Raw genomic sequence first — 21,383 nt, 5'->3', positions numbered from 1 at the left:
CCTTCCAGAATCTAAAAAAATGCTGATTATCCTCTTTCCGGACATGAGTTTCTTGTACAAAAATAATATGAGCATTCATCCTGTGGAATACTTTTAAAATTTTCTTCCATTTAATCGGGTGGTTTAAGCCATTTGTATTCCAAGAAACCAAATTAATAATCTTATCCATCGTAATGAGCTCGAGCATAAAGGGTTAACTAGAGTACTGACTCATGACCCCGGAAGAGGGAGAAAGGTCCAAAGAGGAACCGGAAATTACAACATTTCAGACATTTTAGTAGTTTCAGGCCAGCCCGTTTAAAAAGCAAAAATGAATTAAAATTAAGAACAAAAGTACCACCCACCTCCCACAAAAACCCAGAAAAAAGCCAGACAGTGGCCAATGTTAAATCTAAAGTTAATCCTAACCCCATCTTTCCAGAAGGCAACCCAAAAGAAATATGCTTATCAAAAAAAGATACCACCCATATTCAAATAAAAGTAAAAAATAGCTATAACAGTAAGAAAAAGCTTACAACGATTATAAGCATTGAATAGTTCCTTCTTACTCATATTTCAAAGAACATCAAACATTAGATCATATTACTATATTAATTTTTCATATATAAATGATCGGAAGTGACGTTAGAGACAGAAAGGATTCTGGGGAGAAGAAGAAAACAATCCACCATATTAAAATATAATATTCCAGTAACATTTCAGAAAGAAAGCAAGCATTAAGGTTGTAACTAAATAACTTTCAAAAAGTATTAAGAGTAAGATATACAAGATCACTAACAGAAAAGCATAATATCATTTAACAATATAAAGTGAACCTACACTGCAAGATCAAGGAAAAAAAAACCCTCGAACTATACAAATCAAAGGCAAGAGAGAAAACAAAACGATACTTTAATTAATCCTCCCCAGAGGGAGGCAGATCATCGAGAAAACTTTGGGCTTCCATCGGATTTTTAAACAGGCTACGCGAGTTGTCCCGCATAGCCACTCTCAGACGGGCTGGAAACAGTAATGCTATTTTATAGCCCCGATGATAAAGTTCTCCCATCTGTGGTTTAAAAGCCATTTGTTTTTTCAGTACGTCTTCGCTGTAGTCTTCAACAATCCTGAACTTGAATTCTCAAAACTGCATCATACCTTGCTTCCGAGCAGCTCGAATAACTCGTTCCTTATCATGGACATAACGAAACTGAATGATGATTGGTCTCGGTCTGGCCACATTTTCTGGATTAAAACGAAAAGAACGATGTGCACGATCTAATAGTGGGGGCTCCTCCAATATATCGGAGCCAAACACATCCAGGAATCTATAATTCTTAATCAAATTTAGTTTTTTTTTTAAACTGTGGGACAGTCCAGATGAGTTCTTGAGTTGGATTCTCTTTTGTGATCTCAGGATACAGACAGGATAATGTTAGTGAATGAGACAAAATTGTCAGTGAAATGCATCAACATTTCACCAGATCAACTTGGAATTTTGTCTCTTCTTGTCCTGTACCATTGCAACCAAATGTTACTCAGCTCATAACATGGTAATCCTGGAGGGAACCACTACCTCCATTCATGAACTTTTCTCTCCTAACCCCACAAAATTGTAGATTCAATGTGCTTGTGCCTCCTCTGGACCTTGAAAGGCTTAAGTTTGTAGCTTCAAGAATGTAAGGCAGTAGATGTGGTCTATATGGACTTAAGTAAATCCATTGATAAGATTCCACGTGATAGGCTGCTATGGAAAGTTATATTTCCTGGGATCCAGGGAGAGCTAGCTAATCGGAACACAATTGGTATGATGGTTAGAAGCAGAGAATGATGATGGAAGGTTTTTTTTGGACTGGAGGCCCATGACAAGTGATGTTCCCCAGGGTTTGGTGATAGGCCTATTGCTACATGTCATGTACCGTATATCAATGATTTAGATGAGAATGTGAATAGCAAGTTTGAAGGTGGCACTAAAATAGGTGGTGTCATTGTCAGTGAAGATGGTTAGGCAACTTGATCAGCTGTGTATGTGGGCTGAGGGATGGCAAATGGAGTTTAATTTGGATAAATGTTGTATTTTGGCAAGACAAATTAAGGTAGAACATTCACAGTGAACAGTAGGGCACTGTGGAGAATTATTGGACAGAGGGACCTTGAGGTGCATGTTTCCTTGAACGTGATTCACAGGTAGAAAGAGTGGTGAAGAAGACCTTTGGCATTCTGGTCTTCATCAGTCAGAGCATCAAATGTAGAAGTTTGAATGTTATGTTACAGTTGCACAATATGTTGGTGAGACCACATTTGGAATATTGTGTTCAGAGGAGATTTATGAGGATGCTGCCAGGACTTGAGGGGCTAAGTTATGAAGAGAGGTTGAGCAGGTGGAGCATAGGAGAATGAGGGGTGATCTTACACAGGTATATAAAATCATGAGGGCATAGATAGACAGGGTGAATGCATATTTTTCCCAGGGTTGAGGAAACAAGAACTACAGGACAGAAGTTTAAGGTGAGAGGGGCAACCTTGACTCAGACAGTGCTTGATATATGGGATGAGCTGTCAGAGGAAGTGGTTGAGGCAGGTAGAATGACAACTTTTAAAGGACAGGAACATGGATGGCAAAGGTTTAGAGGGATAGGGCCAAATGCAAGCAAATAGGAGGAGCTTGGATGGGAATCTTGGTCAGCATGTAGCAGTTGAACTGAAGGGCCCTTTTCCAAGATGTATGACTCTGTAATTCAGTGGTAGCAGTCTCACATTTGAGTCAGAATGAGAGGCTCATAAGATTCAGCTCTGATGAAAAAAATCATAACAAATATTGTTAACTTCATTTTTTCCTCTACTAATGGCGCCTGACCAAGTTTTAAGGATTTTTTTAAATTTCAGATTTCTAACATCTGCAGAATTTTGATTTTGTGCCATCGCTTTCATTGTTAACTGATTTTTAATTTATTTTTTCTATTTTGCAGTCTTCTATCAAGTTCACCAATGAACCGCCTCAAGGTGTGCGTGCAGGACTGAAAAGAACATTTACTGGAATCACACAAGACCAAATAGAATACTCCAACCTGCCCATGTGGAAACCACTACTGTATGCAGTCGCTTTCCTACACACCACTGTCCAGGTAACTGAGCCCACACACAACTGTATTGTACTCTGATTATGTATTCCACATGTACACTTATTGGTCACATTCCTGAAAGCCTACGATTTCATACCGTGAAATATAGTTGGTGGTGTTAAGTGTTTCTGCATATGAAAGCTAATCAGGTGGCTATTACCCACCTACTTCCACTTAATGTGCCTTTCTTGGTTCTGAATATCTAACTGACCCTTCCTTCTATTTGATAACCTAGTTGTACCAGACAGAAAAAAAAAAATAAAATTAGATCATTTGTTCTAAGATAAAATTGCCAACACATTCTAGAAATTCTTTGGCTTTTCCCAGTTACCCCAGTCAATGTGAAATCTTCTATTATAACAACGCTGTTTTCCAGCACATGTTCTATTAATCTCTGCAAATGTGCATACTTTCCATTACATCGTAATTATTATGAGGTATATTGATAACTTCCATCAGAATTAGAAATCTGTCTGTGTTTTTTAACTCTGTCCAAGCTATTGTCACTGCCAAGCCACCTTCATTGAAAGTTTATCTTTCTACTACACAATTTAGTCATCTATTAATATTACAATTACATCAGGTGTCACCACAAATAACACAGGTGTGGGCACAGCATTCATCAAATCCACCAAGATTCCCATGTGCAAATACTGAATTAAGGAAGTTGTCCAATCCTACATGCAGCAGACCTGCATAATGTTTAGGTTTAGATATTGAAGTAACATTTGCAAGCCAAGTGCTGCATAATGATCATTTTCAATACCGCTTCCTTTAACAGTACTCCCATTGCCAGTCCCCACAATTGACCAGAGGCTTATAAAAACCATGGCCTTGGAGTGGTTAAGTGCTAGATATCCTGTAATGAAGGACTTTGATACTGTTTTCTCTATGCCTTCACATTGTTTCCAAGGTACATAGAAGAGAAGTAATAAAATAGGAGCACGTCTTATGAGGAAAGGTTGAGCAAGCTAGCACTTTTCTTTTTGGAGTGAAGTAAGATGAGAGGTGACTTGATAGAGTTTTCTGGAGGCCTTTGTTCTACCTCAGCTTCCAGTGTGTCCAGTTTGACTCCTATAACAAAGCCAGCCTTTCTAATCACCTGTTGGTATCACCCATGTTGATGCCATTGCCCCAGCACAAAACTGCATAGAAGATTGTACTGGTGACAACAGACTGGTAAAACATGTGAAGGAGAGGCCTGCATACTCCAAAGGACCTCGGTCTGCTCAGGAAGTAGAGGCCACTCTGGCCCTTCTTGTACACAGACTCTGTGCTGGTGCTCCACTCAAGTCTGTCATCCAGGTGCACCCCCAGGTACTTGTAGATCCTCACCACATCCACATCCTCATTATCAATAGTAACAGGGAGCAATGCAGGCTTAGCCTTCCTAAAACCTATCACTACCTCCTTTGTCTTACTAATGTTGAGCTGCAGATGATTCAGCTTGCACCATTTGACAGAGTCCTCCACCAGGGCCCTCTATTCATCCTCCTGTCCTCCCTTTATACACCCAACTATTGCTGAGTCTTCAGAGAATTTCTGCAGATGACATGACTCAGTGTTTTATCTAAAGTCTGAGGAGTATAGAGTAAGCAGGAAGGGAGCCAGTACAGTCCCTTATGGGGCCCCAGCACTGCTTATAACCATGTCTGACACACAGCTATGAAGCCACACATGTGGTGGTCTGCCAGTCAGGTAGTCCATTATCCAGGATACAATGTGGCCTAGTGGTCTCGTATTCTAATGTGTTGTAGTTTCTAGTGCAACAGGGTTACGTGCTGGTGATAATTGGGCAGGGTTTTCTTCAAACAACCCTGGTCAAAGTTGCTGACTGTAATTTGAAATGTGTCGGGATGGGCCATTTCTTGCCTGCAGACATCATGCAGTTTCACGAGTGCTTGCTTATAATTGGCCACTGGTGGTACACAAACTACAGTCAGGATCACGGATGAGAACTCCCGAGGCAAGTAGAATGGTCTACATTTAATCATTCAGTGTTCTAAGCCAGGGGAACAAGAAGTAAAGCAACCTTGCCCTGAGATTATCAAGCAACACACATAAAAGTTGCTGGTGAACGCAGCAGGCCAGGCAGCATCTCTAGGAAGAGGTGCAGTCGACGTTTCAGGCCAAGACCCTTCGTCAGGACTCACTGAAGGAAGAGTGAGTAAGGGATTTGAAAGTTGGAGGGGGAGATCCAAAATGATAGGAGAAGACAGGAGGGGGAGGGATGGAGCCAAGAGCTGGACAGGTGATTGGCAAAAGGGATACGAGAGGATCATGGGACAGGAGGTCCGGGAAGAAAGACAGGTGGGGGGGGACCCAGAGGATGGGCAACTTTTATGTGTGTTGCTTGAATTTCCAGCATCTGCAGAATTCCTGTTGCCTGAGATTATCAATCTTATTTTCCAGCAACTATACATTCGCCAACAAGATACTGGGTAGAGGAGGCCTTATCCCTCTGTACTTCAGCCTGGTCAGAATTCCACATCTTCTGCTGCGTTTCCAGCCATGGCAGTAACTTAAAGGCACTGCACTTAACTGCTCCACAGGAGCTCATGACTTTTGCTTTGTATTTGATCGTCAGTCGTGAGATCTAAAGATCATTGATGTAATTTTGTAGCCCATTGTTAAAATGAGATTTACATACTGCAGATTGCAGCAAAAGTAATTCAATCAGTGAATACTTTAGAAGAAAACTGATACAGTTTTCTGCAGCCCACAGAGAGTCATCGATGTACACTGGCACCATCTTCTGAGTCTTTTCCCCCCTTATGGATTTTTAGTTGCCTACTGTTCATTTTAAAAAGTTTCCACTGCTCGAACTTCCCATTAATTTTTGCTCTATTATATGTCCCCTCTTTTGCTTTTTTGTTGGCTTTGACTTCCCTTGTCAGCCATGGTTGCATCATCCTGCCTTTAGAACACTACTTCTTCTTTGGGATTTATCTATCCTGTGCCTTTCAAATTGCTCCCATAAACTCCAGCCATTGCTGCTCTGCCATCATCCTTCTAGTATCCCTCCCAATCAGTTTTAGCCAACCCCTCTCTCATGCCTCTGTAATTCGCTTTACTCCACTATAAGACTGATAGATCTGACTTTAGCTTCTCCCACTCAAATTGCAAGGTGAATTCTATATTATTATGATCACTGGCTCCTAAGGGTTCATTTAACTAAAGTTCCCTAATCAAATCTGGTTCATTACACAACACCCAATCCTGAATACTTTATACTTTATTGTCGCCAAACAAATTGATACTAGAACGTACAATCATCATAGCGATATTTGACTCTCTGCTTCCCGCTCCCTGGATTACAAATCAATAGTAAATATTAAAAATTTAAATTATAAATCATAAATAGAAAATAGAAAAATGGAAAGTAAGGTAGTGCAAAAAAACCGAGATGCAGGTCCGGATATTTGGAGGGTACGGCCCAGATCCGGGTCAGGATCCGTTCAGCAGTCTTATCCCAGTTGGAAAGAAGCTGTTCCGAAATCTGGCCATACGAGTCTTCAAGCTCCTGAGCATTCTCCTGGAGGGAGGAGGGACGAAAAGTGTGTCGGCTAGGTGGGTCGTGTCCTTGATTATCCTGGCAGCACTGCTCCGACAGCGTGCAGTGTAAAGTGAGTCCAAGGACGGAAGATTGGTTTGTGTGATGTGCTTCGCCCTGTTCACGATCTTCTGCAGCTTCTTCCAGTCTTGGACAGGACAACTTCCATACCAGGTTGTGATGCACCCGAGAAGGATGCTTTCTACGGTGCATCTATAAAAATTAGTGAGGGTTTTAGGGGACAGGCCAAATTTCTTTAGTTTTCTCAGGAAGTAAAGGCACTGGTGGGCCTTCTTGGCAGTGGACTTTGCTTGGTTGGACCAAGTCAGATCATTTGTGATATTGACCCCAAGGAACTTAAAGCTTTTGACCTGTTCCACTTGCGCACCACCGATGTAAATTGGGTCGTGCGGTCCGCTACTCCTTCTGAAGTCAACAACCAATTCCTTTGTCTTGCTGACGTTGAGAGATAGGTTATTGTCTTCGCACCATGCCACCAGGTTCTTAATTTCCTCTCTGTACTCAAACTCATCATTACCCGAGATACGGCCTACAATTGTTGTGTCATCAGCAAACTTACATATTGAGTTCGATGGAAACTTGGCTACACAATCATGGGTGTACAGTGAGTACAGCAGAGGGCTGAGTACACAGCCTTGTGGGGCACCGGTGCTCAGAGTGATTGTAGAGGAGAGCTTGTCCCCTATTTTTACAGCCTGGGTCCTGTCTGTGAGGAAGATGAAGATCCAGCTGCAGATCTGAGTGCTAAATGGCGGAGCAGACTCAATGGGCCGATTGGCCGACTTCTGCTCCTTTGTCTTATGGTCTAAGGCCCAGGTTCCGGAGCTTAGGAATCAGTTTATTTGGAATGGTGGTATTAAAGGCAGAGCTGATCCCCTAATGAGCTTAACCACAACTTGCTCTAAAAAGCCACCTTGTAGGCATTCTACAAATTCTCTCTTGGGATCCAGCACCAACCTGATTTTCCCAATCTACCTGCATATTGAAATCTCTCATGACTATTATAACTATTATTATGACTGTTATTATAAGCAGAGTGGTCAAAAGAGACGCAGTGTATATCATTTACTTGGATTTTCAGAGGTGCCACACATGAGGCTGCTTAACAAATTAAAATCCTATGGCTTTACAGGAAAGACACTGGCATGGATGGCTGACAGGCAGGAGGCAGCGAGTGGGAATAAAAGGGGTCTTTTCTGGTTGGCTGCCGATGACTAGTGGTGTTCCTCAGATGTCAGTATTGGGACCGCTGTTTTTCACATGTTTGTCAATGACTTAGATAATGGAATTGACGGCTTTGTGGCAAAGTTTGTGGATGATACGAGGGGTAGGTAGTGCTGAGGAAGCAATGCAATTGCAGCAGGACTTGGACAAATTGGAATAATGGGCAAAAATGTGGCAGATGGAATACAGTGTTGAGAAATGTATGATAATGCTTTTTGGTAAAAGGAACAATAATGCAGACTATTATATAAATGGGGAGAAGGTTCAAACATTAGAGATGCAGAGGGACTTAGGGGTCCTAGAGCAAGATTCCCAGAAGATTAATTTACAAGTTGAGTCTGTGGTAAAGAAGGCAATTGCAATTTTGGCATTTATTTGAACGCAGGGGAGGAGAAGATGGCAGCGCAACGCAGCGCACGCGGCTGCTCCAAAATTATATTGTATTTGTAAGTAGGGGCCGTGCACAACCCTGATTTGATGCAGACAGACGTGAGGAGCATGGAGAAACATCTGGAGAAACTTCTGAAATGCCTGCTTTGCTGCCGTTGCTACTGTCCAATCGAGAATCTCTGGAGGGGAAGGCCCCAAATCCTCAGCCTTGCCTGTTGCCGGGGCTGGGGTCGAAGCGCTTGGCAGAGATGGTGCTCGGTATCGGAGGGCTGGTCGGAGGCTCGAAGTTTTTGGACGGACTCAAGAGTCGGCTGTGGTCGGGTGCTTCCAGGGTGCTGCATCGGCAAGTTTGCAGCACTGGAAGTTCATGGCAGGAAGGGAGTTACTCTTCTCTTCCTTCTACCGTCTGCGTGAGATGATGGGACTTTCGAGAGACTTTGAGACTTTTTTTTACGGTGCCCATGGTCTGTTCTTCATCAAATTATGGTATTGCTTTGCACTGTTGTAACTATATGTTATAATAATGTGGTCTTTGTCAGTTTTTTTAGTCTTGGTTTGTCTTGTGTTTCTGTGATATCATTCTGGAGGAACATTGTATCATTTCTTAATGCATGCATTACTAAATGTCAATAAAAGAGGACTGCATATCCTTATAATCTATCTACTTCAAGGGGGATAGAATATAAAAGCAAGGAGATACTGCTGAGCCTTTATAAGACACTAGTCAGGCCACACTTAGAGTATTGTCAACAGTTTTGAGCCCCATATCTCAGAAAGGATGTGTTATCATTGGAGAGAGTCCAGAGGAGGTTCATGAGGATGATTCCAAGAATGAAGGGGTTAACATATGAACTTTGGGCCTGTACTTACTGGAATTTAGAAGAATGCGGGGGAACTCATTGAAACCTACCGAATGTTGGAAGAACTAGATAGGGTGGATGTGGAGAGGATGTTTCCTATGGTAGGCATATCCAGAACTAGAGGGCACAGCCTCAAATTTTTTTTAGCCAGAGAGTAGTAAATCTGTGGAATGCTCTGCCACAGACTTTGGTAGAAGCCAAGTCCGTGTGTATGTTTAAGGCAGAAGTTGATAGTTTCCTGATTGGTCAGGGCATCAAAGGATATGGTAAGAAGGCAGGTGTATGGGGTTGAGTGGGATCTGGGATCAGCCATGATGGAATGGCAGAGCAGACTCGATGGGCTGAATGGCCTAATTCTGCTCCTATGTCTTATGGTCTTATGGTCTTATAACACCGCCCTTTTAACATGCCTTTTCTATCTCCTGTTGTAATTTGTAACCTACATCCTGACTACTGTACTGTCATTCTTTTCGATTTTGTCCCTCTTTTACACTGCAACTCATCCCACTGTCTTCAAATTTGCCCTGTCATCTGCCTGTCCTTCCTGACAGTTTCACTACACACTGCCTCTGACTCTGACAGTCCTCTCACTCTGATTCCCATACCCTTACGAATTTAGTTTAAACCAGGGGTTCCCAACCTTTTTAATACCATGGACCCCTACCATTAACTGAGGAATCCATGGATCCCAGGTTGGGAACCTCCGCTTTTAAAGCTCCCCAACAGGTAGCAAACTTCCCCATAGGGATATTGGTCCCCCTCAGGTTCAGGTGTAACCCACCCATTATTTTAGTGGCCATACCTTCCCCAGAAGAGATCCCAATGATCCAGAAAACTGAAACCCGGCCCCCAGCACCAGTTTCTCAAACACATATTCATCTGCCAGATCATCCTATTCTTAACCTTAACAGTGCATAGCACAGGCAGTGACCCAGAGATTGTTACCTTGTAGGTGCTGCTTTTCAGCTTTCTACCTAGCTCTCTAAATTCACTCTTCAGCACCTGCTCGCTTTTCCTACCTACAGTGCCGACAAAAATTATTCACCCCTCTTAGAAGGTTTCAGGTTTTATTGTTTGACAACATTGAATTACAGTGGATTTAGTTTGGCTTTTTTAACACTGATCAACAGAAAAAGTCTCCTTCGTGTCAAAGTGAAAATGGATCTCTAAGACGTGATCTAAATTAATTACAATTATAAAGCACATTATAATTGATTGCATAAGTATTCACCCCCCTTTAATATGACACACCAAATCATCACTGGTGCAGCCAATTGGTTTAAAAGTCACATAATTAGTTAACTGGAGATCTGCTTTTGGAGAGCCTTTGTGCAGTCAAGGTGTTTCAATTGATTTTAGTAAAAATACACCTGTATCTGGAAGGTCCAACTGCTGGTGAGTCAGTATCCTGGCAAAAACTACATCATGAAGACAAAAGAACACTCCAAGCAACTCCATGAAAAGGTTATTGAAAAGCACATGTCAGGAGATGGGTACAAGAAAATTTCTAAGTCATTGAATATCCCTTAGAGTACCGTTAAGTCAATCATTAAGAAATGGAAAGAATATGGCACAGCTGTAAATCTGCCTAGAGCAGGCTGTCCTCTAAAACTGAGTAACCATGCAAAAAGGGGACTAATGAGAGAGACCACCAAGAAACCTATGACAACTCTGAAGGAGCTACAAGCTTTGGTGGTTGAGATGGGGGAAGACTGTGCATACAACAACTGTTGCCTGGATGCTTCACCAGTTGCAGCTTTATGAGAGATGGCAAAGAGAAAATCTCTGTTGAAAAAAAAACTCACATGAAAACAAGGCTAGAGTTTGCTAGGAGGCATGTGGGAGACTCTGAAATCAGCTGGAAGAAGATTGTATCATCTGATGAGCTTTTTGGCCATCCAACTAAATGCTATGTTTGGTGTAAGCCAAACACCGCACATCATCAAAAGCACACACCATCCCTACCGTAAAGAATGGTGATGGCTGCGACTTGGGAGAAGATTTGTTTTCCAGCAAAACAATTACCACAAGCATAAAGCCAAAGCTACACAGGAATAGCATAAAAATAACTAAGTTGGCATCCTAGAGTGGCCAAGTCAGAGTCCAGACCTCAATCCAATAGAGAGTTTGTAGCTGGACATGATCCCTGTGCAATCTGACAGAGTTGAGCAGTTTTGTAAAGAAGAATGGGGAAAAATTGCAGTATCCAGATGTGCAAAGCTGTTAAGAGACCTATCCATATAGACTCAAGGCTGTAATTGCTGCCGAAGGTGCATCTACTAAATATTGACAAAGGGCGTGAATACTTATACAATCATTTATTTTGGGTTTTATATTTGTAATTAATTTAGATCACCTTGAAGATGTCTGTTTTCACTTTGACACAAAACATTATTTTTCTGTTGATCAGTGTTAAAAAAACAAAATTAAATCCACTTACAGCGGGACATTGATAGGATGCAAAACTGGGCTGAGAAGTGGCAGATGGAGTTCAGCCCAGATAAATGTGAAGTGGTTCACTTTGTTAGGTCAAATATGATGGCAGAATATAGCGTTAATGGTAAGACTCTTGGCAGTGTGGAGGATCAGAGGGATATTGGGGTCCGATTCCATAAGACACTCAAAGCTGCTACGCAGGTTAACTCTGTGGTTAAGAAGGCATACAGTGCACTGGCCTTCATCAATCGTGGGACTGAGTTTAGGAGCTGAGAGGTAATGTTGTAGCTATATCGGACCCTGGTCAGATCCCACTTGGAGTACTGTGCTCAGTTCTGGTTGCCTCACTTCAGAAAGGATATGGAAACCATAGAAAGGGTGCAGAGGAGATTTACAAGGATGTTGCCTGGATTGGGGAGCATGCCTTATGAGAATAGGTTGAGTGAACGTGGCCTTTTCTCCTTGGAGTGACGGAGGATGAGAGGTGACCTGATAGAGATGTATAAGATGATGAGAGGCATTGATCGTGTGGATAGTCAGAGGCTTTTTCCCAGGGCTGAAATGGCTAGCACAAGAGGGCACTGTTTTAAAGTGCTTGGAGGTAGGTACAGAGGAGACGTCAGGGGTAAGTTTTTTACACAGAGTGGTGAGTGCGTGTAATGGGCTGTCAGCAATGGTAGTGGAGGCGGATATGATAGGGTCTTTTAAGAGACTCCTGGATAGGTACATGGAGCTTAGAAAAATAGAGGGCTGAGCGTAACCCTAGGTAATTTCTAAGGTAAAGACGTGTTCGGCGCAGCTTTGTGAGCCGAAGGGCCTGTATTGTGCTGTAGGTTTTCTATGTTTCTATGTTTCACTGTGATTCAATGTTGTAACACAATAAAACATAAAAAACTTCCGGGGGGGGTGAATACTTTTCATAGGCACTGTATATCATTGGTACCAATACATCCCAAGACTTTGGCTGCTCACCCTCCCACTTTAGAATGAAGTGGATCCGATCTGAGTCATCCCTGACCCTGGCACCTAGGAGGCAACTTACTATCCATCTGGTTGTCTCTGTCACATCCACAGAATCTCGTGTTTACTTCTCTAACTATTGGAAGCCCCTATCACTACTACAGTCTTCTTCTCCCCCACCCCTCCCTGGATAGGTCATCCCCCTCAACAGTATTCAAAATGGTATACTTATTATTGAAGGGAATGGCCACAGGGGTACTCTATGCTCCCTGCCTATTTCCCTTCCCTTTCCTGACAGTCACCCATTTTCCTGCCTCCTGCAACTTAGGGGTGACTACCTCTCAGTAGCTCCTATCTATCATCTCCTCAGTTTCCCGCGTGAGCCGAAAGTCATTGAGCTGAAGCTCCAGTTCCTTAATATGTTCTCTGAGGAGCAGCAGCTTGGTGCACCTGGAGCAGGTGTGGTTATCTGGGAGGCTGGAAGTCTCTGAGAATTCCCACATCTTACACAAAGAATACACCTCCCCGGAGCCATTCTCACTACACTAATTATGCACTAACAGACAGAGAATGAAGAGGGAATAAGAAGAAACTTATCAGATACTTACCTTGCCCAAGTCTCCCCACTCTAACACTGGGTTTAGGCTAGGGTTAAATAGGTAGCTTGTTGGGACAGTTGGGTCTATTCTGCGCTGTGTCTATAAATAAAATAAATGCAGGGTTGATTTTTTTTACCTTGCTTGTGGTGTGTAGAATTGGGGGTTCTAAATAAGGAGTTGATCATTTAGGATCACATTAAGAAAAGATTCATTGATACAGATTATACTGAATCATTGTTAGTCTCCATCTAAGGGACCTTTGGCAGCTCATTTGATGAACACATTCAGGGTCGAACTTCCAGTTATGCCCCCCCCACCTCTCCGTCACCCTTCCCCATCCCCATTTCCCTCTCTCCTTATCTGCCCAGCACCTCCCTCTGGTGCTCCTCCCCCTTTCCTTTCTTCCAGGCCTTCTGTCCTCTCCTATCAGATTACACCTTCTCCAGCCCTTTATCTCTTTCACTAATCGACTTCCCAGCTCTTTACTTCATCCCTCCACCTCTCCCGGTTTCACCTATCACCTACTAACTTGTATTTCTTCACCCCTTCCCCCTACTTTCTTACTCTAACTTCTCATCTTTTTTCTCCAGTCCTGATGAAGGTTTCGGCTCAAAACATCAACTGTTTACTCTTTTCCATAGATGCTACCAAGTCTGCTGAGTTCCTCCAGCATTTTGTGAGTTGCTTGGATTTCCAGCATCTGCAGATTTTCTCTTGTTCAGGAATCAAAAAATGATAGATTTCTAGATATTAAGAAATAAAGAGTTATAGTGTTAGTGCAGGAAACTACCACCAAAGTAAAAAAAAACCTTAATCATACTGAATGGGAGACCTGACATAATGAACTGAATGGCCTTCTATTTCATTTTCTGATATTCTAAATTAATTTTGTTAATACTCTATATTTTCCCTGTATGAATGCCCAACAGCACCCAAGAAGCCCAACATCATCTTTGATTAAACACCAAAGTGTTTAGCTTTCCACTCATTATCCTTAAACAATCATTCTTTGCACTACCAACATACCTGGCTATAATTTGTACCTATCTACAAAATGCTTTGCTGTCATTTGCCAGGTGTAATCTATCAAAACCTCCTAAATACGCCACCCTTGCCACAAAAAAAGGAGGATAAGAACATTTCCTGCAGTCTTCCCTTCAATTCATACACCTGCCTGAATTGGAAATAAATGGCCATTTCCTTCACCATTTTCAGACCGTCTTTATCCTTTCCCATAACTACCTTGAAACTTACAGTTACTATTTCCAAAATGTTCTCCATTGACACTCCAAACACTTACCCAACATCATTCCTTAAGGTTAGATCCAATCAAGTCAAGTAACTTTTTATTGTCATTTCAACCATAACTGCTGGTACAGAACATAGTAAAAATGAGACAACATTTTCCAGGACCATGGTGCTACATGAAACAATACAAAAACTACACTGAACCATGTAAGAAAAAACACAAAAAACTACACTAGACTACAGACCTATCCAGGACTGCATAAAGTGCACAGAACAGTGCAGGCACTACAATAAATAATAATAAATAATAAACAAGACAGTAGGCACAGTAGAGGGTACAATAGGTTGGTGTCAGTCCAGGCTGTGGGTATTGAGGAGTCTGATGGCTTGGGGGAAGAAACTGTTACATAGTCTGGTCGTGAGAGCCATCATCATCATCATCAAGTGCCATGCCCAGTTTGAGCTTTGACTGCCATGGCCCACACACTCCTGTTTCGGGTCAAGTGGATCAATTCATTGGTATTCATTTCCAGTTCCCTGGCTGCTGTCTTCATCGACATTTGTCTTTGTCTTCCTCTTGCTTTCTTCCCTTCAATCTTTCCCATAATTACCGTGCTTTCTAACTCCTCTTTCTTAATCACATGTTCAATGAAGTTACATTGCCTTTTCATGATCTCATACATTATTTCTCTTTTTGTGTTTGCTCTGTTCATGACATCCTCATTAGATATTCATTTCATCCATGATATTCTTTGCATCCTCCTCAAAAACCACATCTCTGCTGCTACAATTCGTTTCCTCATGTTACTAGATATTGTCCAACATTCAGAGCCACATAACATAAATGGATAAACGTTACATTTCAGTACTCTGAGGCGGGTTGTCATGCCTAGTTTAGTATTGGTCAGTTTACTCTTCATTCTTGTAAAGGTGTCTTTTGCCATCCCTATTCTTCTTTTGATGTCCATGTCACACCTGCCATCTGATGTTACCCAGCTTCCTAAGTAGCAAAATTTCTGTACTTGTTTTATGTCTTCCCCGTTTATTCTCAGCCTGCAGATAGGATTCTCCTTCTTTTTGGATATGACCATACTAGATATTAGATCCAATACTACCCCTTTTCTAGTCCGATTAGCTCTAATATTGCTCATGAAGCTCTCATGCGCACTTAAAAATTCTATAAATTCTAATCTTTCATTCTGAATTTGGGTAAGTTGAAATCCCCCAACTAATAAAGTGTAATTATTCTTAATTCAGTCTGATTGGCTTTGACTTTACTTGAACAACACACATCAAAGTTGCTGGTGAACGCAGCAGGCCAGGCAGCATCTCTAGGAGGAGGTACCGTCGACGTTTCAGGCTGAGACCCTTCGTCAGGACTGCTTAGTGCGGAGGGAGTGGAGAGCAGAGCGTTCGGAAGGAGTAAGGTTGGAATGGGAACAAGGTGCAGTGAAGTTGAGACGGTTGATGTCCCGTTGGCAGTTAGCAATAAAGAGATCCGGAGCAGGCAGAAGACCAGAGCGGGGTGTCCATGAAGAGGAGGAGGGTTGAAGACGGGAGAAGGAGTCATCGGTGGGGGTGGAAGAGTCCTTCCCGAAGAAGAAGGCTCGGAGACGGAGATGGCGGAAGAACAGTTCCGCGACATGGCGAATGCAGAACTCGCTGAGGTGTGGGCGAAGGGGGACAAAGGTGAGGCCCTTACTGAGGACAGAGCGTTCTGCCTCAGACAGTTAAAGGTCAGAGAGGATGGTAAAGACCCAGCACGGATGAGAGCTGGGATCGGGGGGGGGGGGGAGGCTGGGGTTGTCAGTGGAGAGGGGAGGGTTGGGGTGAGAGGAAGATGGAGCCTCTGAGGGCTCAGGAGCTGACGGTGGGATCTGAGGGAGACGGAGTTGCAGAGTGGTGGTGGGGGAAGGGGAGACGAGAGTTATAGTAGCAGCACATGAAGACCCGGCCTGGAGTTCAAGGCTGGAGTCGCATTTGGTGGTTGCGCAATCGCTGTGAAGGTGTCTATGGTCGTTGCTGGAGTCCGGGTTTTGAATATGCCCTGAGGTGTTGGAGCCGGTGAGATCAATGGCAGAGGCCGCAATCTGAAGTTCATGCCTGCTAGCATCCGGGCCAGCAGGCTGTAGGGTCTGCAGATGTAAGATCTTGCGATCTTTGCCTAACATGACAAAGTCAAAAAAACGGTGATTGCAGGCATGGATCCAATGGAGGATGAAATAACGGGTAGGACCATTACAGACGGCGAAGAAAGTGTCCCGAAGGTGTGGAAGGGTCTGGGATAGGGACACCAAGTACCTCCTCATGGCGGAGAGAGTCGCCTTCAGAGCTTGACGGGAGAAGCGGCGAGAGGCAGAGTCAATAAAATGTGAGTACCTGGGATCCTCAGAAGGTCCAAATTGACGAAGTAGTCCTGACGAAGGGTGTCGGCCTGAAACGTCGACTGTACCTCCTCCTAGAGATGCTGCCTGGCCTGCTGTGTTCACCAGCAACTTTGATGTATGTTGCTTGAATTTCCAGCATCTGCAGAATTCCTCGTGTTTGATTTTACTTGAATTTGTTTTGTCTTCTTTCCAATTGTCAGGAGCGGCGAAAGTTTGGTCCACTGGGTTGGTGTATTCCATATGAGTTTAACTCCTCAGATTTTACAGCCAGTATACAGTTCATACAGAATCACCTGGATGACTGTGATAAAAAGAAGGTATGTCAAACTGTTTATGTATGATAATAATGATAAGGAAACATTTCAATATTGTGGTATTTCAGAATGAAAGCCAGATGAGGGGTCAGCAAGTGACTGTTTTTCTCTCCAAATATCTTGCATGACCTGCTGAGTATTTCTCATAATGTTTGTCTTTATCTCAGATCTCCAGCACTTATAGTATGTTGATTTTGAATAACAAGCAACACCATTGGCTAAAACTTTAGTTCTGATGTGCTGAAATATTGTGTACAATGGTAGAACTAAATTGTTCCCTCAAAAAGAATGCAGAGTTGGCTAAAGACGTGTGCACAGTGATTGTGTGGGTTCCACCCCAAATTATGTATTATTTGAGATCTGTGCACCAAGTCTTTCACAGCCACTACCCATTCTGCTTTGCAGCATCAGAGATGGGTGTCAACCCTTGAATGCACACTGCCTATGGTAGCTGAATTGTAGCAACATGACGTCTGTCATGGAGGAGAAAGAAAATGGAGAGAGTACCAAGATTATCTGAAAGTGGCATTGAAGTCCTACACTAGATTTTGCCTATTTCTGATATGCTAAATGAAGACATTTGAGCTGAATAGAAAATCACAACATCATTAGATATGTCCTTGTCACTGTGACCTCTACAAGTTTGCAAACATTACTTTTTGATATTGACACTTCCTTAAAAAATACACATGTACTCCTCTCACACTCCCACTTCTTCCTCTCATCACTACCTAAGTTATCCCCACAATCAATCATGAATATAAATTAGGCCTATATATGTATTATATAGCCCTTTTTTGATGCAGGAACTGCTTGAATAGGAAATATGTCATGCAGAAAGGAGAAAATTATGAGGTAATATGCTTCATTGGGCTGGAGGGGAGAGTCCTCCTCTTTGCAATTAGAGGAACTACTGTGACACACTTTCGTGGAACTGGAAACTCCAAATTATGTTGAGGAGGCTTCAAACATGCATTGCATGGTGAAAGACTTGACTATCAATATCATCTCCACCATTAGCATAGGTATTGAACTGAATTGAACTGACTTTATTACTTACATCCTTCATATACATGAGAAGTAAAAATCTTTACGTTGCATCTCCATCTGAATGTGCAATGTGCAATTAATAGTAATTTATAATAAATAGAATGTACAACAGGACAGTCAATATAATATAGAAATACAGTTGGGTCAGCATGAATTAAGCATTTTGAAAGCCTGGTGGAAGAAGCTGTCCCAGAGTCTGTTGGTCTGGTTTTTATACTGCAATACTGTTTCCTGGATGGTAGCAGCTGGAACAGTTTGTGGTTGGGGTGACTCAGGTCCCCAATGATTGTTCGGGCCCTTTTTACACACCTGTCTTTGTAAATATCCTGAATAGTAGGAAGTTCACATCTACCGATGCGCTGGGCTGTCCGCACCACCCTCCGCAGAGTCCTGCGATTGAGGGAAGTACAGTTCCTATACTAGGCAGTGATTCAGCCAGTCAGGATGCTCTCATTTGTGCCCCTATAGACAAGGCTGTGTGCTCCTATAGGCACCTGCTCTACTCACTTTATACCTGCTTGTTTAGCTAGGTACAACTTCAATGCTGCATTTTGCTGACGACACCACTGTTGCTGGCCAAATCAATGGTGGTAACGAATCATCATATAGGAGGGAGATTGAAAATCTGGTTGAATGGTGCTACAACAACAACACCTCACTCAACGTCATCAAAACTCAAGAGCTGATTATCAACTACAGGAGGAAAGACCAGAGGTCCATGAGCCAGTCCTCATTAGAAGGTCAGAGCTGGAGGAGGAGCTTTCAATTCCTTGGCATTATCATTATCAGAGGATCTGTCCTGGGACCAGCGCATAAGTGCCATCACAAAGAAGACACAACGGTGCCTCTACATTCTTAAGAGTTTGCGTAGACTTGGCACATCACCTAAAACTTTGACAGACTTCTATAGATGTACAGTGAAGAGTATCCTCACTAGTTGCATCATGGCCTGGTATGGAAATACTAATGCCCAGTAATGGAAAAGTCTACAGAAAGTGATGGATATATCCCAGTCCATTACAGGCAAAGTCCTCCCCAAAATTGAGCACATCTACATGGAGCGCTGCCACGAGAAAGCAACATCCGTCATCAAGGACCCCAGCATCCAGGTCATGCTCTCTTCTCACTCCCAGCATCGGGCAAGAGGTACAGGAACCTTCAGTCCACACCACTAGGTCAAGTAATGTTGTTACTCAACAACCATTAGATTCCTGAACTGGTGTGGATAACTTTATTCACAACTCTGAACTGATTTCACGTCCTACAGGTACACTTTTAAGGATTCTATGACTCATTTTCTCGGTATTATTTAGTTTTTGTTTGCTCAATATGTCTTCTTTTGCATGTTGGTTGTTATCAACATCATCATCATTATGTGTCGTGTCGTATGATGTGGGTGATCATGGTCTTATGACCATGATTGTTCTTGGCAAATTTTTCCACAAAAGTGCTTTGCTCTTGCCTTCTTCTGGGAAGTGTCTTACAAGATGGGTGACCCCAGCCATTATCAAAATTCTTCAGAGATTATCTGGCGTCGGTGGCCACATAATGAGGACTTGCAATATGAACCAGCTGCTTATACAACTATCTCCTGCTCCCATAGCTTCACATGACCCTGTTGGGGGGGCCCAAGGGTGACCTGCAGGCTAGTGGAGGGAAGGAGCACCTTATACCTCCTTTGGTAGAGACATATCTCCACCCTGCCAGGTTGTTAGTCTTAGATTATGGACAGATATTTTTCATAAATTCTATTGTATTTCTTTATTTTCCTGTAAATCCCTGCAAGAAAATTAGGTTACATATGGTAACATATACATAATGTGATAATAAATTTACTTTGACTTTGACATCACCAAGTGTGGGTATGACCTCATAAAAATGTTGGATGTGGTAACATTAATACCAGTTCCTTCATCTGCAACTACACAATATTTTGTGTAAAAATGTACAACCTGCAAACTGAGCTTTTCACTCAAGGTCCAATGGAGAGCAAAGTCATCACTAATATTGAGCGAATGTGTTTCCACTGGAACATGGATGTCATGCCTCTTGATTGTTGCTGTCTAATCAACTGCTGCTCTACTGGTTGACAGCAGAGCTCTGAGTACTGCTGAGAGGTCAGGATGCTGCCTTCAGATCGGGGGATAAGACAGCTCTCAGGTCAGCAATAGCTGCGCTTTCCCATGCCATCAGGAAGGCAAAATGGGGTTATTCACGAGAAACATAAGCTGCATGTGGCAGGGCATTCAGACCATAATGAATTACAAGTCCACCCTGCGCACTAACAGTATTGATGCTTCTCTTCCTGATAGGCTGCATGTCTTTTACACAGTATTTGATACACAGAATGATGTGCCAGTGAGGAAGGGGCCCCCTTCCCCTGGAGGAGCTGGGATCAACCCACATAAACCTGCATAGCCTGATAACATTCATGCTGTGAGACTGTGCAGCTCAGCTAACAGAAGTCCTAACAGACATCTTCAACATCTCTCTGGAGCAATCTACTGTCCCCACGGGCTTCAAGACAGCCACCATCATCCCGGCGATCAAAAGGGCACCAATAACTGGCCGTAATGATTACTGTCCAATGGCACTGATGTCAACAATAATGAAGTGCTTTGAGTGGTTGGTTATGAATCACATTAAATCCCATCTTCATGCACCTTGGACCTTTTCCAGATCATTTATCACTTAAATCAGTCCACTAATGATCTCATAGCCTCTGCATACCACTCTGTCCTGTCCCTCCTGGAAAATGGTGCCTCATATGCAAGATGTTGTTTATCAACTTCAGCTCAGCATTTAATATAAGACATAGGAGCAGAATTAGGCCATTGGCCCATTGAATCTGCTCTGCCATTTGATCATGGCTGATCCATTTCCATCTCAACCCCATTCTCCTTTCTTCCCATAACCTTTACATCTGAATTACCAAAAATCTATCAGCCCTCACCTTAAATGATCGGACTTCCTCAGCCACTTGTGACAATGAATTCCACACATTCACCACCCTCCAGCTTAAGAAGTTCCTCCTCATCTCCATTCTAAATAGATATTTCTCAATCCTGAGGGTGTGCCTTCTGGTTCTAGATTGCCCCACTATAGGAAACATCTTTTCCACATCTACTCTATCTAGGCCTTTCAACTTTCGATAGGCTTCAATTAGATCCCACCCCCATTCTTCTAAATTTCAATGAGTATAGGCCAGAGCCATCAAATGCTCCTCATATGACAAGCCTT

The 21,383-nt window shown here is 42.7% G+C and overlaps 1 protein-coding gene across 1 annotated transcript in view; it reads left to right on the top strand.

Annotated features, from left to right (window-relative positions):
* LOC140210901 (dynein axonemal heavy chain 8-like) overlaps window positions 1-21,383 on the top strand; it is a 1,093,299-nt gene that overhangs the window by 1,036,300 nt on the left and 35,616 nt on the right. Inside the window, exons 86-87 of the mRNA XM_072280167.1 lie at window positions 2,949-3,104; window positions 16,980-17,096. Coding sequence (XP_072136268.1) covers window positions 2,949-3,104; window positions 16,980-17,096 — 273 coding nt within the window. The remainder of the gene's footprint in view (window positions 1-2,948; window positions 3,105-16,979; window positions 17,097-21,383) is intronic.

The sequence above is a fragment of the Mobula birostris genome, chromosome 2 (assembly GCF_030028105.1).
Source record: "Mobula birostris isolate sMobBir1 chromosome 2, sMobBir1.hap1, whole genome shotgun sequence".
In the NCBI taxonomy this organism is placed as follows: Eukaryota; Metazoa; Chordata; class Chondrichthyes; order Myliobatiformes; family Myliobatidae; genus Mobula; species Mobula birostris.
This window is presented reverse-complemented; position numbering and strand designations above follow the sequence as displayed.